The sequence below is a fragment of the Arvicanthis niloticus genome, chromosome 14, assembly GCF_011762505.2.
Source record: "Arvicanthis niloticus isolate mArvNil1 chromosome 14, mArvNil1.pat.X, whole genome shotgun sequence".
In the NCBI taxonomy this organism is placed as follows: Eukaryota; Metazoa; Chordata; class Mammalia; order Rodentia; family Muridae; genus Arvicanthis; species Arvicanthis niloticus.
Window position 1 is genome coordinate 50768480 of NC_047671.1, and position 20543 is coordinate 50789022.

At 45.9% G+C, this 20543-nt stretch overlaps 2 protein-coding genes across 8 annotated transcripts; one reads left to right on the forward strand and one right to left on the reverse strand.

Moving 5' to 3' along the window:
- Positions 1–2: 2 nt before the first annotated feature.
- Tmco6 (transmembrane and coiled-coil domains 6) lies at positions 3–6499 on the reverse strand. 7 transcript variants are annotated; one of them, XM_076912781.1, is made up of 12 exons: positions 6318–6499; positions 6075–6187; positions 4185–4300; positions 3899–4082; positions 3574–3678; positions 3322–3434; positions 3024–3140; positions 2704–2815; positions 2425–2611; positions 1089–1183; positions 563–730; positions 3–338 (listed from the first exon to the last, which is right to left on the reverse strand). In XM_076912781.1, the coding sequence occupies exons 1-12, from the start codon at positions 6400–6402 to the stop codon at positions 222–224; spliced, it is 1512 nt and encodes a 503-aa protein (XP_076768896.1). In that variant the 5' UTR covers positions 6403–6499; the 3' UTR covers positions 3–221. The 7 variants fall into 7 exon arrangements, with proteins under 7 accessions (XP_076768896.1, XP_034373739.1, XP_076768897.1 ...); XM_034517848.2 differs by having other exon boundaries at positions 3322–3407; positions 6318–6498; XM_076912782.1 differs by having other exon boundaries at positions 6358–6484.
- Positions 6500–16089: 9590 nt separating this feature from the next.
- Cd14 (CD14 molecule) lies at positions 16090–17819 on the forward strand. The gene is made up of 2 exons (XM_034518235.2): positions 16090–16382; positions 16474–17819. Exons 1-2 carry the CDS (start codon positions 16380–16382, stop codon positions 17608–17610), a joined length of 1140 nt encoding a protein of 379 aa, XP_034374126.1. The 5' UTR covers positions 16090–16379; the 3' UTR covers positions 17611–17819.
- The last annotated feature ends 2724 nt before the right edge of the window (positions 17820–20543 follow it).

Consider the following 20543-nt stretch of genomic DNA (forward strand, 5'->3'; position numbering starts at 1 on the left):
CGTTTTCTATAAAAATACTATTTTATTTCTCATCAAAAAAAACCCCAGCTGCCAGCTGTGATGTCACATGTCATTAACCAGCTTGCTGAAAAGGATTAAACAAGACATCTCAAGTGCAACCCCACACTCAGGTATACAGAAAGCTACTAGCTTCTAAAACAAGATAGGAGACCCTAGGATAAATATGCCACAGGGGTAAGGGGTGACGTTAAGCATCCAGGTCATCCATGAATGGCAGCTGTCTGTTGGAGAGCGTGTATCCTATCCTGAAGCTGAGTTTCCTCCTGATGCTTTTCTAGGGCCTGCAGCCCTGACTGCTGCAGGAAGGCCTGGGCAGCCTGAGGATAGAGAAGGGCCAACATTTAAACCCTAAAACCCAATTCTGGAGCTCCATGGGCCAGCCCACTTCGTAGATGGTACATTCCTAACAGGATGAAGGATCTGACCTCCAGCCCACATAGGCTAGCCTTTCCCAGAGAAACAAATATAGGTAGGACTGGACGAGAAGGGTGCCATGGTAGGATCAGTGGCCTCTGGGCAAGAGATTACAAACCAGACCCACCTCTGGCTGATACAAGAATAGCAGCTGCAGCAGCTCCAAACTCTGGCCTACTACTTCGGTGTCAGAGAGAGCCAGTGTGTTAAGCAAGCAGGAGAGCAGGGGCCCTGGCCACAGCCGCTGACAGTAAGCTGGACCCTTCTCCACGACATTGCACAGAACTGTAAGCACCTGCAGACACAAAGATATATCCCCCCAACAACAAAAGATGAAAAACAAAAATTATAATAGGATATAACTATGTACCCAAGCACTACTACAGGCTCTTTATATGTCATTCCCACAACCACATCGGAGACATTGCCCATTTATAAGGGAAGAGATTGGTGCTTCCAGTATTCTGTTCATTTACCCAAGGACCATAAGCAGTAATTAGGGTTAAAGATTTACACCTAGACTGTACTAGCTCTGAAACCATACCACACCATCTACCAGCTCTCAATTAAGGGTACTTAAGAAAGCCTGGGACTGTTCTCCCTATTTGCTTTAACCAGCAGTTCATGAATTCAGATGTTATGCCAGTACATACCAACGTGCATACCACATTTGATAGTGGCAGCAGCTGCAAGAGCGGCTCAATCAGATCCAGAGAGAGCAAAGAGGTACAAAAAGTAGGACTATTTGCTGAAAAGGAAAATGTCACATGAAGTACCTTTAGCTATGAACTGCTACTCCCACAACCCTACCCATTACAACCTAGGCCATGAAGAACTAGCCTCTATATAAAAGTCCATATTCTGCTCAGTCTCAAGTACTGCTGCTATCCAAATGGGAGGCATAAGGGCCTTCAAGGATAAGAAATATGTCCCTGGAGTATGTGCAAGCAGACTTTAATATCTTCCTTGAGTCTCTGCACCCCCACACTCCATTCCATGAGGCCCCTGACCACAAATGTATCCCCAGAAGGATAAGAGTATCAAATACTTCCTTAAATACAACTTTGAGGAACCACCATTTCCAGATCTCATAATTAATTAATGGGGAGAGCATCTCCTCCCAAGAGGAGATGGGTACATTCTGTCCTGTTGCTGAAGTTCCCTGCCCTCGCTTCTTCCAGCCCAACTGTTCCCACTTCTGTCTCTAGTAGCTTCAAGCTCTGAGGTCAGTGTATCAAGAGGCTAAATATGCCATGAAAGAAAGGGTTTTGTGTTTGTAACATGTATATACCTGGCATCCAGTACTCAACACATGAACACATGCTAAGGGGACTCGTGTGTGTACTACAGATGAGCTCTCTTGGGTGTGCAAGACACTGTATCCACATGGGGGAGCTCTTACTTCATTTTCAGTCTCCTAATTGCAGGAACTTGAAGCCGAGGAAGAGGAGACCCATGGCTAACTGGGTCTACTTCCAGTGCACTTCATCTGAAAGATTTTTCTGACCGAAGCTTCAACAGTTTTATTTACAAAGCATCTTTGGCAATAGTTGGTAAGCAAGCTAAGGTTGAGAAACAGGAAGAGGTGTAGGGTGGTTGACCCTGAGGAAGAGGTAGAGATCCCTGGGATTGCTTTCATCCCATCCTGAAGGGACTGAGACCCAGGCAATTTATTGGGAAATTGGGGAGGAAAAGATTGCTTGACAGCCATGGGTAGAGGGAGGGTCTTCCTTCAAAGGGGTCCTTTCAGGGACCCAAGGACCCATCCTTGCAAGAAGGTTGTAAGATGAGAGACCTTCACTGACAGGGTAGGGAAAGGTGTGGACCCCTCCTGTAGTTTTTTAATTATCCCCCTAGTCCCATCCTCCCTTATTCTCTGCCTTTCTCTCAATCTGTATTTTCTTTCCTAACAAATCTACCCTTCCTCTGGCCTTAATAAATATTTTAATGACGATAAAAGACCAGGCCTAGGCAGAGTGTAATAGATACCAGTGAGGTTGTTGAGGAGCCAGAGGCCCTCAGGCAGCAAAGCGGGCTGTTTCTGAAGGAAGAACTGGAGAAAGATAAATAAGGCTGCCACAAGTCTCTCGTCTCTGAGCTCCATTTGCTGTCCCATGGCCTCCGCTGGCACTTCTGTTAACAGGTTGCTTAGACACCGAAGCACAGGGCATGCAAGCTGTAAAGACAAGGTGAGCGTAAGAGAAGGAGAAAGGCAGCAGAGACACAGAGGCAGAGTGTACAGCAAGTCCCACAGACCCTCTCCCTTACCAGCTCTAGTCCCACATCATCCATTCTCTGCACAGCCCCAGCCAAGTCCAACAGCAGCAGTGCCAGCGTGGGCAGAGCCCCATGAGTGAGGAGCACAGCGTTGTTGACCTGGCTGAGTGACAGGAAGCAGGCAGTCACTAGCAAGTCAATCCTACTTTTAAGCTACAAAACAACCCAGTCTGTGGGTTTCCTAAGCAAAAGAAAGCACTATAGAGGGTTGAAAACACACCAAAGCAATTCCAGAAACTAAATTCAGTCCAAAGACTTAAGTCATATGTAGGGAGCCCTAGGAAAGACACTTTTCCCAATTGGCCTGTTACCTGCAAATGATATAATGAAGGCACCAGGCAAACTCCATCGCAACCCCAAGATTCAGCTTCGGGCCTGGTTGCATCAATCGTAGCATCTGCTGGGGAAGGCTGGAGTCCAGAATACAGCTGCCAGCAAAAGCAGGCTGTGAGCAGGAACCATGGAGATACCAATGGCTCCTCTCAAAACCCCAAATTCTCCCTAGCCAGGGAGTCAAAATGTGGAAATCAGATCTGATCAAGCACCTATGGGCTATACTACCAAGAGCGTCAACCATAGCTGGGCATCTAAAGATCTAATTTTACTCACGGAATGATCTTCTCTGGAGCTTCCTTAGCCTGCAGAAGCTGGGACAAGGCATATCCAAGGGCTTCCAGCACAGCCACATGGGGGGACTGGAAACAAACAGGGTAAGGATCTGACTGGAAAAATGGGTCAAAAGGATCCAGACTTTTAACCCTTTGACAAAGGGTACAGGTTGGAGCTACCTAGCTAAGCCAGTAGGGAGTGTGGAGAGAAGCTAGGGGAGGCTTGCTAGGGAGAGACCAAGGAAGCACTCACCTGGATGCATGCAGCAAAGGCTGGAACAATGCCCTGTGGCAGGAGCTGCTTTCTCACAGCCTCGCTCTCCACGATAAGGTTCCCCAGTGTGTACAGACACAGCTCCTGAGAGCAGGCAACAAAAGCACTGGCCTGGGCTCATCTCACACCAAGCCAGAAACAGGAGAAGGAAGATGGCATGCCCCTGTCCTCAAAGTTCACAAGAGAGGGGAGATGATGGCTATGTGCACTGTTTTTTATTTTCCTGTACCTGCTAGCTCAAGCTGGCCCCAGAGGCATATATAAACTCTAAGCCCAGAACAAGGGTAAAAGGAACAGGTCTTACTATGAAGTCTGAGCTGTGACCAGAGAGGTAGGTGAGGAGGTAGGAAGTAGCTGGCAGGCAGGCCTCAGCCACTGCAGACTGCTCAGAATGAGAGAGCTCATGAAAGCACCGAGCCGCCTCAAGCTGCAACAGGGCCCGGTTGCTGGTCAAGAGCCCGACAAGAATTCGCATGCCGCCCTCCAGCCTACATGGATGACACCAGAACCCCGCTAAGCCTGGGCTCTATCCCCTCTACTCTCTTGTCCCTGGAAAGCCCCAGCCAACCACTCATACCACCCACTCTGACCTGATGAAGGTTTGCTGTGTGTCAGGGTGCTGCAAGCCTCGACGAAGGCTGACCAGAGCCTTCTCTCTCTCCTTTTCATCTGTTCCCCGTTGGGCTAGCCGAAGGAACTGTTGGACCTAGATCCCAGAACAGGGTGACACGTAATTGCCATGAAGCACATCCTAAGTCTCTTGTCTACCAACTTCATCTGTGACTTCTTCAATATCAACACATATTCAGAACTTGTTATTGGTAACCATATGGCCTGGCATGGTGGGACAAACCAAGTGAGGCCAGCCTGGTCTACACAGTAAGTTCCAGGACAGTTGGACCTACAGAGAGACCTTTTCTCAAAAAACAAACCAACAAAGTAATACAGCTACCAAGCAGCATCATTCAGGCAGTTTGTTAGGCAAGGGATCCTGGTACCAGCTCTACCACTAACTTCCAAAGAAGCTGAACCTGTCTCAGCATCTGAAAAAACAAGAATTTCTACTCTGCCTTCTTATAGGGCTATTTCCAGGATAATATTAAACCTCTCCACCTGGTGAATCCTCCCTCCTTTCACCTGTCCTCCCATGCAAAGTACAGTCCAGTGACACCTACAAACAACATGTCTTAATGCTTCCACGCTTCTGCACATCTAGTGCCTCTGCCTATGATATACTCCAGACTCTATATACTGTTGTTCTTCAGATTTCTGCTCTTTGTGGCCTCAGGGAAGTTAGTGGCTTCTGGCTTCCTCCAACAAACTTATGAGTTCTTGTGCCTCATGTGTCTTCCTATGATAAAAATGATAAGAAATTGGTTTCCTTCGTTGGTCTTTGAATACTCTGAGCTCCATCTTGTCAGTCTTTGTGTGCCTCACTGCTCAATGTCCTGGCATAAAGGATCCATACAATGACTAAACATAGCCTAGGAGCAACTGCTATGTAATATATTAACACAGGCATTACTAAAACATAAGCAATGTCTGTAGAATGTATAGACACTTTAATTTACTCATTCAGTAAACCTAGGCTAGAGATGGGAGTGCAGTTGGTAAAGGCTTGCCTGGCTCAGTCAAATTCCTGGACTAGATTCCCAGCACCCGGTAAGGCAGTGTGGTGGTGAACAACTATAAGCCCAACACTTAGTATGTGGAAGAGGATCAAGGTTCAAAGTCACCCTCAGCTACAGAGTTTGAATTGAATATAGACTGGGATATTATAAGAGACCCTGTCCAAAAAATCAAAATTAACAAAAAAGTAATGAATAGATTTATTACAGATATTGTGCAAATGTATCTGGACTTTTTTTTCAGGGTCTTGCTATGGAGCCCAAATTGGCCTCAACCCCCTAAGTGATGGAACTACAGGTGAGACACACCACACCTGCCGCCTATCAGGTTCTAGTTAAGTCTAGTTTGGAGAGCTGGATATGGTGGTGCACACTAGTAATTCTAATACCTGAGCTGAGGCAGGAGGATTGCCAGTTTGTGAGACACTAAGAAAACAAACTTTAGATTTAGTAAAAGCACAGACCTTGAGACAGCTGGTGTAAGTTCCAGGAGCTGAAAATGAGACAGTGGCTGAGTTGAGGTTACTGACAAGTCGTTAGAATATGTATCGTTTAGCAGGTCGATGGAAGGATTTTGGTTTTTGTGTTTTAAAAAGGAGTCGGGTGGCAAATGAAGACCTTTTTAAAAGGGTGGTTAGTAAGGAGCATCCTACGCTAAGAGGCACCATAGACTCGGGAACTCTTTAAAGAGGTTTAAAAACAATAAGCAATGACTTGACTGATGATGGGCTGATATAAGGATGAGGGGCACTGAGTGGTACAGGCTAATTCATCCTGTTTCCTGCTTGATCCAGCTACTCGCTGGAGGTTAGGAGTGGCTGGCATTCAGGTGCGGGTCGCCCAGGCCCTCACCTCGGCTTCCCCAAGGAGCACAGCTGCACTCTGGCCTCCGGCTTCTTCCGGGGCGTCTTCCCTCAGCAGCCTCTTGCTGACCAACTGCTGCTCCCTCCGCGCCTTCCGCAGGGCTGGGGGCAGAGGAACCACTCAGTTAAGGAGGAGAAGCTAGGCGGCTCACACTCGGCTCAGCCAGCCGTCTCTTTTCCCTACTCCCAACCGCCACAGTGCATTTCCCCTGGCTTCCTCGTCCGTGCACACCTGCCTCCCGCTCCCGCCGGCGTTGCCTCAGCTCCTCTACCCCAATCGCCTGCGTCCTGAGGCGGCCCTGCCGCCGACTCCACATGGTGCAGCCAAAGGAAATCCCAGAGCTCGGCGGCTATGGTGCGGCCCGGGGAAGGTTGGGACTGCGCAGGCGCTGAACAAAACCTCAAGGCCAGAAAAAGTCCGCTCTCTGTACAGGGCGGGGGCGGGGCTGTGCGTGAGGGCGGGACGATGACGCAGGGCGTGGTCAAGCCGGAATTTCGCAGTTGGTAGGCTGACTCTGCTGTCTTTCCGAGCTCAAGCTCATGAAAGAGATCTCCCCAGGCCTGCAGTGTCACCGATCATCCAGCAAGCGCCTGTTCATTCTAAGAAGTCACTGATTAATTCACTGATTACTCAGCTTCCATTGATAAGCACTTTTCTTTGCGAGATGGCTTTAAGAGCGTGTACTACTCTGCCGGAGGCCAGCCTGGTCTACAGAGTGAGTTCCAGGGCAGCCAGGACTACACAGAGAAACCCTGTCTCGAAAAACAAAAACAAAAACAAACAAACAAAAAGAGCGTGTACTACTCTTCCAGAAGGAGCCTGGGTCCAATTTCCAGCGCTCATCTCAGGCAGCCCACAACTACCTATCAGTTCCTGCACGCATGTGATGCCATGCAGGCACACTAGACATACCATAAAAATAAATCTTGCTTGTCTTGGTGGCACACGCTTGTAATTCTAACACTCGGGAAGCAAAAAGAGTTTGAGACCACCTGGCTCACATATCAAGTTCTAGGCCAGCCAGGGCTACATAATAAAAGAATTCTATAAAAGTAACTTTTATCCGCCTGATCAAAATTGTTGTCTCTAAGGCTTACTGCCTTTGTCTACTAACCTAAGTCTGATCCTGGAAGCTTCTAGCCTCAGTACAATCTAATCTAGGCCTAGAATATTTTCAGCCTCTGAGATTTGCTGCTGAATAAGATTACCCCTTCCTGGTTGTTGCTGAACTCTAGTTGATTGATTCAACTCAACTGTTCCGGCTCAAACTCCTCACCAAGCTGACTGGTTCAATCTGGCTTCTCTCTCAGCCTCTGACTTTTTGCTCTATTTGACCTGTAAGGGTTCATGATTCACCTAAGAATGATACCCAAGACTCAAATAGTATGAAAACGCAAAGAGTGTTTTATTTTGCTAAATTCTAACATGCTTCAGTCTCCCATTACCAAGACAAAGAGACAACCAAGTGAGCTTGCAGGCCTGACTTAAAGCACATTAGGGAAATCCCAGGGAGATGACCTCTATGTTAATCTGTTGGGTCCATCTCTACAAACATTCTATTACCGGGGTGTGGAGGCTGGAAACTTGCTGGGGAGGTTGCTGAGAAAGTCTGGAAACTGCTGCTGGCCCATTGTCCTTGCCTCAGGCCAGGTGACAGTGAAGCTTCTGAGGCCTGGACTTGCCCAGTTCTTGGAAACAGAGATTTAGGCCTAGTCTCCTTAACTGCCAATTTGAAGCCTGTCATGGAATCAGCCTAGCCTTCTCAGACCTCAAACTATCTCTCTTAATCTGTTCTAGACATTTGGCTCCTCATTCTCCAGATCATTCTGTCTTCAATCATGTGTCTAGTTTGTTCTCTCTCTGCAACCTGTCTCTGTACAACTATCCGAGTAAAAATCCCTCTGTTGCCTCTGCTGCTGCCACAGCCTCCCCTCTCTCTTCCTCTCTTCCTCTCTTTCTCTCTCTGTCTCTCTCTTCTCCCTCCCCACTGCCCCTTAAGTAGCTTCCCTTTCCTCTCTTTTCTCATGAGAGTTGAGAATTTCCTATTCTGTCAAATCTTTCTCTAATTTGCCATATAAAGTCACTTTCAAACATGGCTGATTCCTTCTACAAAACAACTTTCTGTGTGGTCAAATATCCTGCAACAGGTAACTAAAAATAAGTCTTTTTATTTAATAAACATTTATTTATTTATTTTTATGTGTATGAGTATCTGGCCTGAATGTGCACTATTATGTACCAGGTGCCTGTGGAGGCCAGAAGATAGTATCAGAGTCACTGGAACCAAAATTAAGGACAGGTTTTGTTTTGGGTTTGTGGGGGGTTTTCTGGTTGGTTTGGTTTTTTTGTTGTTGGGTTTTTTTGTTTGGTTGGTTGCTTGGATTGGTTTTGGGTTTTGAGACATGATTTCTCTGTTTAGTCCTGGCTTGGAATTCACTCTGTAGACCAGGCAGGCTTCAAACTCAGAGATCTGCTGGTCTCTGTGGGGAGCCAACAGAAGGCAGCTATCATCCTTGCAGCCATCTTGAGCCATATACCCTGACAAGAGACTTGATTACAATAGCCTACAACAGCTGAGCATGCTCTGATAACATCTTGCTTTAGATACCCAGGATCTTCCCTTGAGTGTGTGAGACTTAAAGCTGTGATTTAGAGCCGAGACTTAAGGGCATGACTTAGAGATCAGATTTAGAGACAAGGCCTAAGGGCATGACTTAAAGGTGGGACTTAGAGGCGTGGCTTAGAAGTAAGACATATAAAAGGTAAGAGGCAGACAGAAGAGTTCAGTAAAACTTGGAACTAGGAATTAGGTTAGAGAGTACAACTTGGAGAACAACTTGGAGTAGGAATTAGGCATTGAGGAAGAAGACACTTGGACTAGAGAACTAGAAGAAGGATTATGGGTTGGGGATTTAGCTCAGTGGTAGAGCGCTTGCCTAGCAAGCACAAGGCCCTGGGTTCGGTCCTCAGCTCTGAAAAAAAAAAAAGAAGAAGAAGAAGAAGAAGGATTACTAGGTATTAGGCACTTGGCACTTGGAGGAAGAACTTGAAACTTGGAGGCACTAGGGACTAGGAACTCAAGACTTGGGACTTGGAGAAGAAGAGAGACTGAAGAATAAACGGGATTGAGTCATACTCTGTCTGGTCTCCATTCTTTGGGTCCGTCCTCACTCTCTCTCTCTTGCTGAACCCCGACCCTCGGACTGGAGCTGCTTGGGGCAGTGCGGGCTAACAAGTTAGTCCCCAAGGCTTTTGGCAGTGTGGGTCCCCAACATTGACAGAATGGTCAAGACATTTTGGCCCCCAAACGTGGGGTAGGGCAGTTCTCAATATTTTTGGCCCCCAAGTGTGGGGCAGCTCGGGCCGCAACAGGTCTCTGCCTCCTGAATGCCAGGATTAAAGGCAAGCACCACCACCCAGTGTTTTTTGTTTTGTTTTGTAAAAATAATATTTAACTGCCATTTGGATGCTGGGAATTGAATCCATGTCCTCTGAAAAAGCAACCAATGCTGTGTCCTCTGAAAGAGCAACCAATGCTGTTTTGTTTTTTGTTTTTCGAGATAGGGTTTCTCTGTATAGCCCTGGCTGTCCTGGAACTCACTCTGTAGACCAGGCTGGCCTCTGCCTCCCAAGTGCTGGGGTTAAAGGCGTGCACCACCACTGCCCGGCGCAACCAATGTTCTTAACACAGTGTACTTCGACCTCCACCCATCCTAAGGACCTCTGGTAACACCTAGCAATAGAGATATTTATGAATTAGTTGATTTCTTGCTATTCCCTGGTCACTCCTAACAACAGCCAATCTCAGACCAAAAAGGAAGCTTTTTGACTTTCTGTGCTAGCTAGTTTTGTGTCAACTTGCCAAGTCACATGCTAGAGTCATTTTTGGGAGAGGGAACCTCAATTGAGAAAATACCCACACAAGACTGGCCTGTGGACAAGCCTGTGGGGTGTTTTCTTGACTGATTAGTGTGGAAGTGTCCAGCTCACTATGGGTGGTGCTATCCCTGGGCTGGTGGTCTTAAATGCTGCTATAAAATGGCAGGCTGAGCAAGCCATGAGGAGCAAGGCAGTAAGCAGCAGTCTTCCATGGTCTCTACTTCAGTTCCTGCCTTAACTCCCTGCTCTGACTTTCCTCAGTGATAGACTATTGTTACCTGGAAGTGTAAGACAAAATAAACTCTTTTCTCCCCAAGTTGCTTTTGGGTCCTGTCTTAGAGTTTCTATTCCTGCACAAACATCATGACCAAGAAGCAAGTTGGGGAGGAAAAGGTTTATTCAGCTTACACTTCCACATTGCTGTTCATTACCAAAGAAAGTCAGGACTGGAACTCAAGTGGGTCAGGAAGCAGGAGCTGATGCAGAAGCCGTGGAGGGATGTTACTTACTGGCTTGCTTCCCCTGGCTTCCTCACTTGCTTTCTTATAGAACCCAAGACTACCAACCCAGGGATGGCACCACCCACAAGGGCTCTCCCCCCTTGATCACTAATTGAGAAAATGACTTACAGCTGGATCTCATGTAGGCATTTTCTCAACTGAAGCTCCTTTTTCTGTGATAATTCCAGCTTGTGTCAAGTTGACGCAAAACCAGCCAGTACAAGTCCTAATGTTTTATCACAGCAATCGAAACCTAACTAAGACATGCCCGTTCTCCATTCTTTCTTCCTACTTTCTCCCTGTAACTAATCCTAGTCTATAAGTGGTCCACAAACTCTCTGGTTTTCCTCAGCTAGAGTCTGCTATTCCTCAGGTTCTCTCTGGTTAAACCTGTTCCTTTGTGAAGTCATATGTTTCCTTGTTCTTCCTCTCTCTGGCCCTTCCATAGCTATCACTCAGTCACAGTATAATCTGTTGTTGGCTTTCTCAAATACTTTCTTCCCAGCTCCAAGAGAATTAGTACTCTGTGACATGACCATTTTCCTTGGTGACTCTACGTTTTAGAAAGTTACCCCTAAGGCAAAGTGCTATATGTAGCCTCACAGAAATGAAGGTCCTTGAAGAGACATTTTTCTCTCTCTTTTTTTTTTTTTTTGGTTATCAGACTACTGAAATAGTAGATCCCAAGAAACTGGAATTTTTCCAGAAATCTCATGCTGGGAAAAGAGAAAACCTGAAGCTAAACACATGGTTTCTCTTCTCATGCCAAGCTGAGGAAGAACTTGCCATCCAAGTTCCAGGAATTTTCTGCTGGGAAGAGAAAGAAAAGGGCTAAATAAAGCCTGGTACTGACCAGAGGAGGACCTTGTCCTCCAGAAACATCGATTTCACACAGTGCTAAAGGCTTCTCTCTCAGACCACTTGTTAGGGAGATTAGGGTCCAGATAATGACAGGCAAAACCCCTTGACTGGGGAGCTGCTTAGATATGCAAAACCCAGACCCTCTCCATAAACTCTAATCTCACTTCTGGTTCCTGAAGAGAGATGGTGAGGGGCTCACTCTATGTCTTTATTCCTCTTCCTGAGGTGGTCACATCAAGTAAATACTCTTTTTCATGACCCCAAGTTCAGGAACAATACAAATGAAGAACGTGAATTGTTCTTTTAAACAATTTGTATTTTGGGCCAGAGAGACAGGTCAGAGGTTAAGAGCAATGGTTGCTCTTCCAGAAGACCCTGGTTCAGTTCCCAGTACCCACATGGCAGCTCACAACTGTCTGTAACTCCATTTCCAGGGGCTCAGAAACCCTCATACAGATATACATGCAAGCAAAACACCAATGCACATAAAAAACAAAAATGGAATCACCAAATAAATAAATAAATAAATAAATCTTATAAAAAGATTTATTTTTATTTTATATGTGAGATCATTTTGGCAGTGTGTGTGTGTGTGTGTGTGTGTGTGTACCATTTGTGTATCTACTACCCCCAGAAGTCAGAACAGGGTACTAGATCCCCTGCACCTGGAGTTGCAGGTGGTTTTGAACTGCCATCTAGGTGCAGTGAACCAACCTACCAGGTTGAGAGCAAATGCTTTTAGCTATAGGTATCTCTCCAATGTTTTTCACATCAACTTCCTTTCTTTGAATTTAGTTCTATCCCCTTGGAGTCAGCCAATGAGTTGGTCTCTACCACAAAACAATCAGTTAAATATCTACGGATATTTAACACCTTGTACCATGTCTCCAAGCCCAATATCCTTCCAGCCCCAGGACAGTCCTTATACCATCATCCTGTAGTGATGGAGCTAGTGTCTGGACCCCTTCCTCTTGCAACAAGCTTGCAGCAGTGGCAGCTTCTCCCCCTTCCTCTTCTTCCTCCTCCTCTTCCTCTTCCTCTTTCTCCTCCTCCCCTGAATTGATGGGAAGGAAGCATGTACATGCCACTGCACATGGGTGGATGCAGTCATGGAGCTGGTTCTTTGGTTCTCTTACATCTTTAAGTGAGCTCTAGTGCCTGAACTCAAATAGTAGTTTTATGGCAAGCACTTGACTATTTGCTGGCCCCAGAATAGCCTCTCTTTTTATCTGTCTCTCCGTGTAGCCTTGGCTGTTCTGGAACTCACTCTGTAGACCAGCCTGGCCTCAAATTCAAAGACCCACCTGCTTTTGCCTCCCATGTGCTGGGATTAAAGATGCATGCCATCACTCCCTGGCCCAAAATAGGCTCTTAAAGCCGCATCTAACTCCTGGTGGAGAAGATGAGATGAGGTCTCTGGCAAAGCTATGTCCTGCCTGAAGTGTCCATTCAGACAGATACCACTGCCCAAACTGTCTTCTGTATCCACCTGTCTGACAACACTGGTAACACTATAAGAAGTGGACCCATATCCTGCACTACCATTGTCTTGGCTGTGCTTCGTAAGCATGTAAGGACCTGAGTTTGAATCCTTGTCACTGGAGTTGGTAAGACAAGTGGAATACCTGTAACCCCAACTCTCCAACAAGGCAGAGAGAAGGGGATCTCAGGGCTAGCCAATAGAGCTGAAATGATGAGTTCCAGGTTCAGTGAGAGAGCTTGTTTTAGACAAATAAGAGCAAGAGCAATAGGAGAAGACATTGGACATCAACCTCTGTCCTCCACATGTACACATGTGCACACCACACACACACTACACACACACTGAGAGAGAGAGAGAGAGAGAGAGAGAGAGAGAGAGAGAGAGAGAGAGAGAGAAACCCAGATATCTTAGTTATGTGTATGTCAGCTACGCTTAGTGAAACTCATCATAGATGTCACAGTGACCTGGCCTGGATCTGAGGTATGATTCAGGAAATATAGGGAATGCTCAACAGGATACACAATAGGTGGTATGGTCTGAGGTTTCCTTGTTTGGATTGAGAGCAGACATGCAGCTATTCATCAATTAACACTTCTTTGGAAACAACATATCTTCATCAGACAAGGTGGCACATGCCTGCAATCCCAGGATCCAGGAGGCAGAGGCAGACAGATCTCTGAAAAATCTTGTCTAAAAAAAAATGTGTGGGGGTGGGTATGAAGGGGAGGTATTAGGAGGAGAGAGGGAGGGGAAACTTTAGTCAGTGTTGGGAGCCGACTTTTAGCAGAAAGCGGCTATCAGCTTTGCAGCCATCTTGAGCCATATACCCTGACATGAGACTTGTATTACAATAGCCTACAACAGCTGAGCACACTCTGATAACATCTTGCTTTAGATACCCAGGACTTTCCTTGGGTGTGTGAGATTAAAGGTGTGTGAGATTAAAGGTGTGTGACTTAAAGATCAGATTTAGAGACAAGACCTAAGGGCATGACTTAAAGGCACGACCAAAAGGCATGATAAAAGGCGAGAGGCAGACAGGAGAGTTCAGAACAATTTGGAGTAACAGAGATTCAGACACTAGGAGTAGGAGTAGACATTAGACACTTGGGAGAGAACAACAGGAGTACAACTAGGAACTAGGAACTAGGAACTCAAGACTTGGGACTTGGACTAGGAAGAGAGACTGAAGAATAAACGGGATTGAATCACATTCTGTCTGGTCTCCATTCTTCAAGTCCATCCTCACTCTCTCTCTTGCTGAACCCAGACCCTCGGACTGGAGTGGCAACTTGGGCCAGGATACAGTGGCCGCCAAGCATGGAGTGGAGAGGGCCGAAACATTTTTGCCCCCCAAACAGGGACTAGTGTGGTTCTCAATAAGTCAGGATGTACTATATGAGAGAATAAATAAAAAATAATGCAAATGAATAAGGATAAGAGTGATGGAGACAGTAGTGTCACCCTCTGATCTGCGTAAGAGCATGTATTGCACACACACACACACACACGATTCCAAGTAAGATTATCCCCAGAAGTCTAGGGATTCAAACCTGTGAGGCTGTTATAATTGTACGGTTGTTGTCTTCCACCTATGGGACACTGGTTTCTTTTCCTCTTTCAAAACAAGTGATGTAGCAGTTAACTCTCATTCAACACAGTCCAGCTCTAACTTCCAAAATCACTGGAATTATTCTTGGGAGAGAAAATGAGAAAGCAAAGTGCAGATGGAAGATGCTTCTCTTGGGCCAAATTGGAAGCTGGAATTACCTCCAAAGGCAGATAGATGCAAGGGAGTTCTCATAGCAGGACGCCTCCAACCCTTTTGAGATGGGGTCAGTGGGTTTCCAAAGAAAGAAGTAGCAGATGCTAGGATGATCCATCTAATGCATTTATTAAAGTCCTTATCTACCAAGAAGGGCTGCAGCATCCTCATGATGGATGGTGGGGGAAAAGGGTTCCTCCTAAATATGTCTCTATCACCGGAAGTCTGTGTGAGGGTTGGAAACTTACAGTCTGGTGTTGGTTTTCTTTAGTGTTTTAACAACCTAAATATCTTTGTTAATGCCCAGAATCCCTGATTGGGTTCAGGAAAAAAAAAAAAAAAAAAAAAAAAAAAAAAAAAAGACATCTAACAAAGACAGACTGTCAAAGGCACTCTGGATTTCTTGGTCAAAACAAGAAAAAAAGTGAGGACATCTGGAGTGTCCGGCAGAGCGTCTGTCTCTCCCTGCAAAACACTTCATTGCAATATTTACTAGAAGTGAGTGGGGCTGTTAGGAGGAAGGGAAGTGGGGAAGCAATTAGAGTTCACAGAGGAAGAAACAGGCTGACATCCCAGGATTACATAAACTTACAGGGGCTGGCAAACTGGTCAAAAACTGCTTTAGAAAACACCTTGCTGTAGTTGGGCATAGTGAGACATGCTTTTAATCTCAGAAGGTGAAGGCTGATGAATTTCTGTGAATTCCAGGCTAGCTTGTTCTACATAGTGAGTTCCGGAATATCCAGGGCTATATAGTGAAACCTTCTAAAACATAATGATGACAACGACAACGATGATGATAAACCTTGCTTCCCAATTTTAAGAATGCTGTGCAATGTGATTTGGCCAATGTATCACTCTCAAATACCACATTTTGCTTCCTTTTGTTTTTGAAACAAGGTCTCTATTTAGTCCTAGCTGTCCCGGAACTCTGTTTGTAGGCCAGGCTGGCTCTGAACTCAAGCTGACCTGCCTCTGCCTCCTAAATGCTGGAATTAAAGGCATGTCCCACTAGCCTAGCTTTTTAAAGAAAAGTATTGGACATGGTGGCTCGCACCTATAATTCCAGAATTTGGGAGGCAGAGGCAGGAGAAAAAATCTCGAGTTCCAGGCCAGGCTAAATTGGGCTACTAGAGTGAGAGATCCTGGGGAGAAAGGAGAGGTAGAGAGTGGGAGAAGAATGAATTAGTAAAGAACGGAATAAAATGATAAAATGGAGAGAAGGGAGAATTGTTTTTCATATTAACTCTCAACCTTGAGCTTTATTCTCTCTCTGGAATCCATAGATAAGTTCACAGTCTTTCCACAAATGTCCAATTACACTCAAAGAAAATCAAGGGCTTGGATTTGGACAGTGGGGAATTGGTAGCAACTAAGACTAGGGAAAAAAAAATGGAGCTGAATGGATGGGACTGAGCAACAGAATAATGATCTAAGGCGCTGGTGTGATTCACCCTTTTCCTGTATGCAGACAGGTCATCATTTCCTGAGGCGCATAGCTCATCCTGGCACAGAATGCCCTCATGCCACCCAGAATTCTTCCTGTTTTCATCCCTCCCTGCAGAACACTTTATTGCAATATTTACTAGAAGTCAGTAGGACTGTTAGGAGGAAGAGAAGTGGAGAAGCAATTAGAGTTCACAGAGGAAGGGGCAGGGTGACATCCCAGGATTACATAAACTTAACAGGGGCTGCCAAATTGGTCAAACAAGCCCGTAGAACCTGGAAGCCAGAGAACACCGCTGTAAAGGAAAGCCTTTTTCGGAGCCTGTCTGGGGTGCTTAAACTCACAGAAGCTACGGACCATGGTGAGTCAGACTGTCTTGGGGTGGAACTGGTGCCAACCTGAGGAATCTCAGGGACTGGCTGGAGTCTCCCTGACCCCTTCTTTCTCCGCAGGAGCGGGTGCTCAGCTTGTTGCTGTTGCTTCTGACGCTGGTGCATGCCTCTCCCGCCACACCAGAGCCCTGCGAGCTAGACGAGGAAGCTGTCCGCTGCTCCTGCAACTTCTCAGATCCGCAGCCGGATTGGTCCAGCGCTTTCCTGTGTACCGGGGCGGCAGATGTGGAGTTCTATGGCGGTGGCCGCAGCCTGGAGCACTTTCTAAAACGTGTGGACACGGAAGCAGATCTAGGGCAGTTCACTGATGTTATCAGGTCTCTTCCCTTGAAGCGGCTTACTGTGCGGGCAGCGCGGGTTCCTACTCGGATTCTATTCGGAGCCCTGCGTGTGCTCGGGTATTCCGGCCTCCAGGAACTGACTCTTGAAAACCTCGAGATAACCGGCACTGCACCACCGCCGCTTCTGGAAGCCACTGGACCCAATCTCAACACCTTGAACCTCCGAAACGTGTCGTGGGCAACAAGGGATGCATGGCTCGCAGAATTGCAGCAGCGGCTAAAGGCTGGACTCAAGGTACTGAGTATTGCCCAAGCACACTCACTCAACTTTTCCTGCGATCAGGTCCGCATCTTCCCTGCCCTTGCCACCTTAGACCTGTCTGACAACCCTGAATTGGGCGAGAGAGGACTGATCTCAGCCCTCTGTCCTCACAAGTTCCCGACTCTCCAAGTTTTAGCGCTGCGCAACGCGGGGATGGAGACGCCCAGTGGCGTGTGCTCTGCGCTGGCCGCAGCAAGTGTGCAGCAGCTGCAAGGACTGGACCTCAGTCACAATTCACTGCGGGTTACTGAAGGCGCTCCGAGTTGTAAGTGGCCTAGTCAGCTAAACTCGCTCAATCTGTCTTCCACTGGGCTGGAGCAAGTACCTAAAGGGCTGCCAGCCAAACTCAGCGTGCTTGATCTCAGTTACAACAGGCTGGATAGGAAACCTAGGCCAGATGAGCTCCCCAAAGTGGAGAATCTGACACTTAAAGGAAATCCTTTTCCGGATTCTGACTCCTACTCGGCGACGAATAACTCTGGCGTAGTCACAATCGCAGCTCCTTCATTTCTAGCAGTGGGCTTGTCAGGAACCCTGGCTTTGTTCCTAGGATATCGCTTCTTTGAGGAACGTTTACATCCTCCTGGTTTCTGAGGGTCCTTCCTCATCAATGAATCCTCTGTTTTAAATTTATTAAAATCTTAACCCACAATGTAAGGAAAGAAAGACAGTCAAGATGGCTCAATGGGTAAAAGCCACCAAGATTGACCCCTGATTTTGAGCCTCAGGATCCACACGGAAGGAAAAAGCTCACTCCTCAAAGTTGTCCATCTGTGCTCACGAATAAATATTTTTTAAAATAACTATGTGTTCGTTGGTTTTGTTTATTTGTATTTTGGTGTTGTTTTCTTTTGTTTTGTTTTGTTTTTGTTTTTGTTTTTGAGACAAAATCTGGCTATGTATCCTTTGCTGACCTCAAACTCATAAAGATCTGCCTGCCTCTGCTTCTCAAATGCTCTGGTTAAAGGGATGCGACTCCACGCCCAGTTTAAATAATCCTGACCCCTGAGTCCAGGCCACTCAGTCCACAGATCTTTACTGAGTATCTGCTATATGGCAGGCTCAGTACTAGATGAGGAATTCACTCTTAAACTTTCTCCATCTCCCTAGAAATCCTACCTCTCTTCAAGAAAAGAACTGCTGAGAAGCGTTCTCAAGCTGGAGCTGTGGAGGATGAATGTGTAGTGAGGCTTTCAGAGATTACTGGGCGCTGGGGTTAAACGATAGCTGAATGGAAACTGAGGAGGTTTGAATGAGAATGGCTCATATGTATAAATACTAGATCCCCAGTCGGTGAAACTGTGTGGAAAGAAATGAATTAGGAAGAGTGGCCTTGTTAAAGGAGGTTGAGGGGGCAGGGCTTTGAGATTTCAAAAGTTCACACCATTCCCAGTTAGCTCTCTGCCTTGTGCTTTGTGATCAGGATACGAATGAGACCTCACCGTGCCAGCTGCCACATTCCCTACCGAGGTGGTCATGGACTCTAACTGATCCTCTAAATCAGTGGTTCTCAACCTCCCTAATGCTGAGACCTTTTAATACAGTTCCTCATGTTGTGGTGACCTTCAACTATAAAATGATGTTTGTTGCTACTTTGTAACTGCTTTGGCTACTGTTATGAATCATGATATAAATATCTGTGTTTTCTGATGGTCTTAACTGAACCCTGTGAGAAGTTCATTCAACCACCAACTTTCAAGAGCCAAAGGTAATCAAACCTCCAGCCATTTTCTTATACTCTTCCTTTCTCTTCCACACCCTGGAGGAGGAGGGACAGATATGTCTCCTGTCCTACATGAACTTTGAGTTTTGTAATTCCAGGGGTCCTTGTTCCTTACATAAAACTTCTGTGACTTTCACCTTGTCAAATTCCTCACAAATGGGGGGATCTGTGTAGGATTCAAATGTTGATTTCTGTGCCCACCCCCAAATCTGGTTGCAATTCTTTTTCTGAAAACCTTCTTTCTCAATGTTGTCTAAACATCGCTCCCCAACTATTCTCCGATTGGTCAATAAAGAGTCTGATCAGCCAATGACTGAGCAGAGGAGCAAATAGGGCTGGACTTCCTCCAAACCAGGGGAGAGGGAAGGAGAGGAAGCAGGGATTAGTCCGAGGAAAGCGTCCAGGAGACGCCATAAGAAAACACCTGAACCAGAGAGAACCAGATCAATACTAAAGTGCAAATGTCTCAGGGATTTTGGCTGGGAGGTAGCCAGGTTAGTTTAGAGGATTAAAATAGAGTAATACTGCTCAGTTGTTGTTCCTTAAAGTTGTTAAATAAACCCAATAGCTCTGTCCTAGTTATTTGGGAGATAGCTGGATTAAGAGAAATCTGTAACACTTAAAATGTTTTCACTAACAGATTTGGGCTTTAGAAACAGGTGAGGCAGTCTGTCTTTTTTTTTTTTTTTTTTTTTTTTTTTTTTTTTTTTGGTTTTTCGAGACAGGGTTTCTCTGTGTAGTCCTGGCTATCCTGGAACTCACGCTGTAGACCAGGCTGGCCTCGAACTTAGAAATCCACCTGCCTCTGCCTCCCAAGTGCTGGGATCAAAGGCATGCTCCACCACCGCCCGGCGGCAGTCTGTCTTCAAACTAGTGGTCTGTTGTTCTGGTTATAAATGTGAGGACGTCCTTTCCAAATTGACTTGCACATTTGCAAGCAGGATAACAGCTCATCCCTTAGGAATAGTTAATATCAGAAAATTGGTCATCTCAAGACAGTTTCTTACATTTGAACAGTTTGATCACACTTCACCATCATACAAAGATGAACTATAAACACATTACCCTTTTGTATAACCCCCAATCTGGTCAGACTGGCAGACATAAAAGATAGTTGTAGTTCAAGGAAAGGGAAGAATCAACTACACCTTGGAAGGAATTGCAGAAAATAAAACATCTCTGTTATTTTCAAAACAAAAAATCTCAAACGTTTGATTTGCCAAATGAAGAATCAGGAGCCAGATGCTGTGGTGGAAGCCTGCTTGCTCAGAGAAGCAGAGAAAGCTCCCAGATGACCTCCCAGAAGGAAAAGGCTCTTTCTCCTTCTCCATGATGTCTTAAATACCCTTCACCTCAAAGACTCTCCTTTCTCTTTCCTGGGTTTTCTTATGTTCATTCCCTGTCAACTGTTTGCTCGCTTGACCTCTTGACCTATTATCGACTTTAGTTAGCTCTAGTTTACAGAAAGCTCTTGGGTTAAAAGTGTGTGCTAGCTAGGGTTGAGCCACACCTCAACAAGAAACAGATGTTTTTTTTTCCAGTTCACAATTTCAGGGTTCACAATATGATCAAATATCCTGCAACACATGCCAGGCATAAAATGGCCACCATTTCAAGACCATTTTAGAACCTGAGAGCAGACAAAGAAAACTGAGTTTCATGTGGTTAGAAAGAGCTAAAGACCATTGGCATGGAAGCTGCGTATATTTATACATTCAAGTATTCATTCCATGGCACACTGCACTAAAGGCAAAATGAGCAGGAATAAAGCAGAAGTTCCTTCTCTTACGGAGTTTAAATTCCA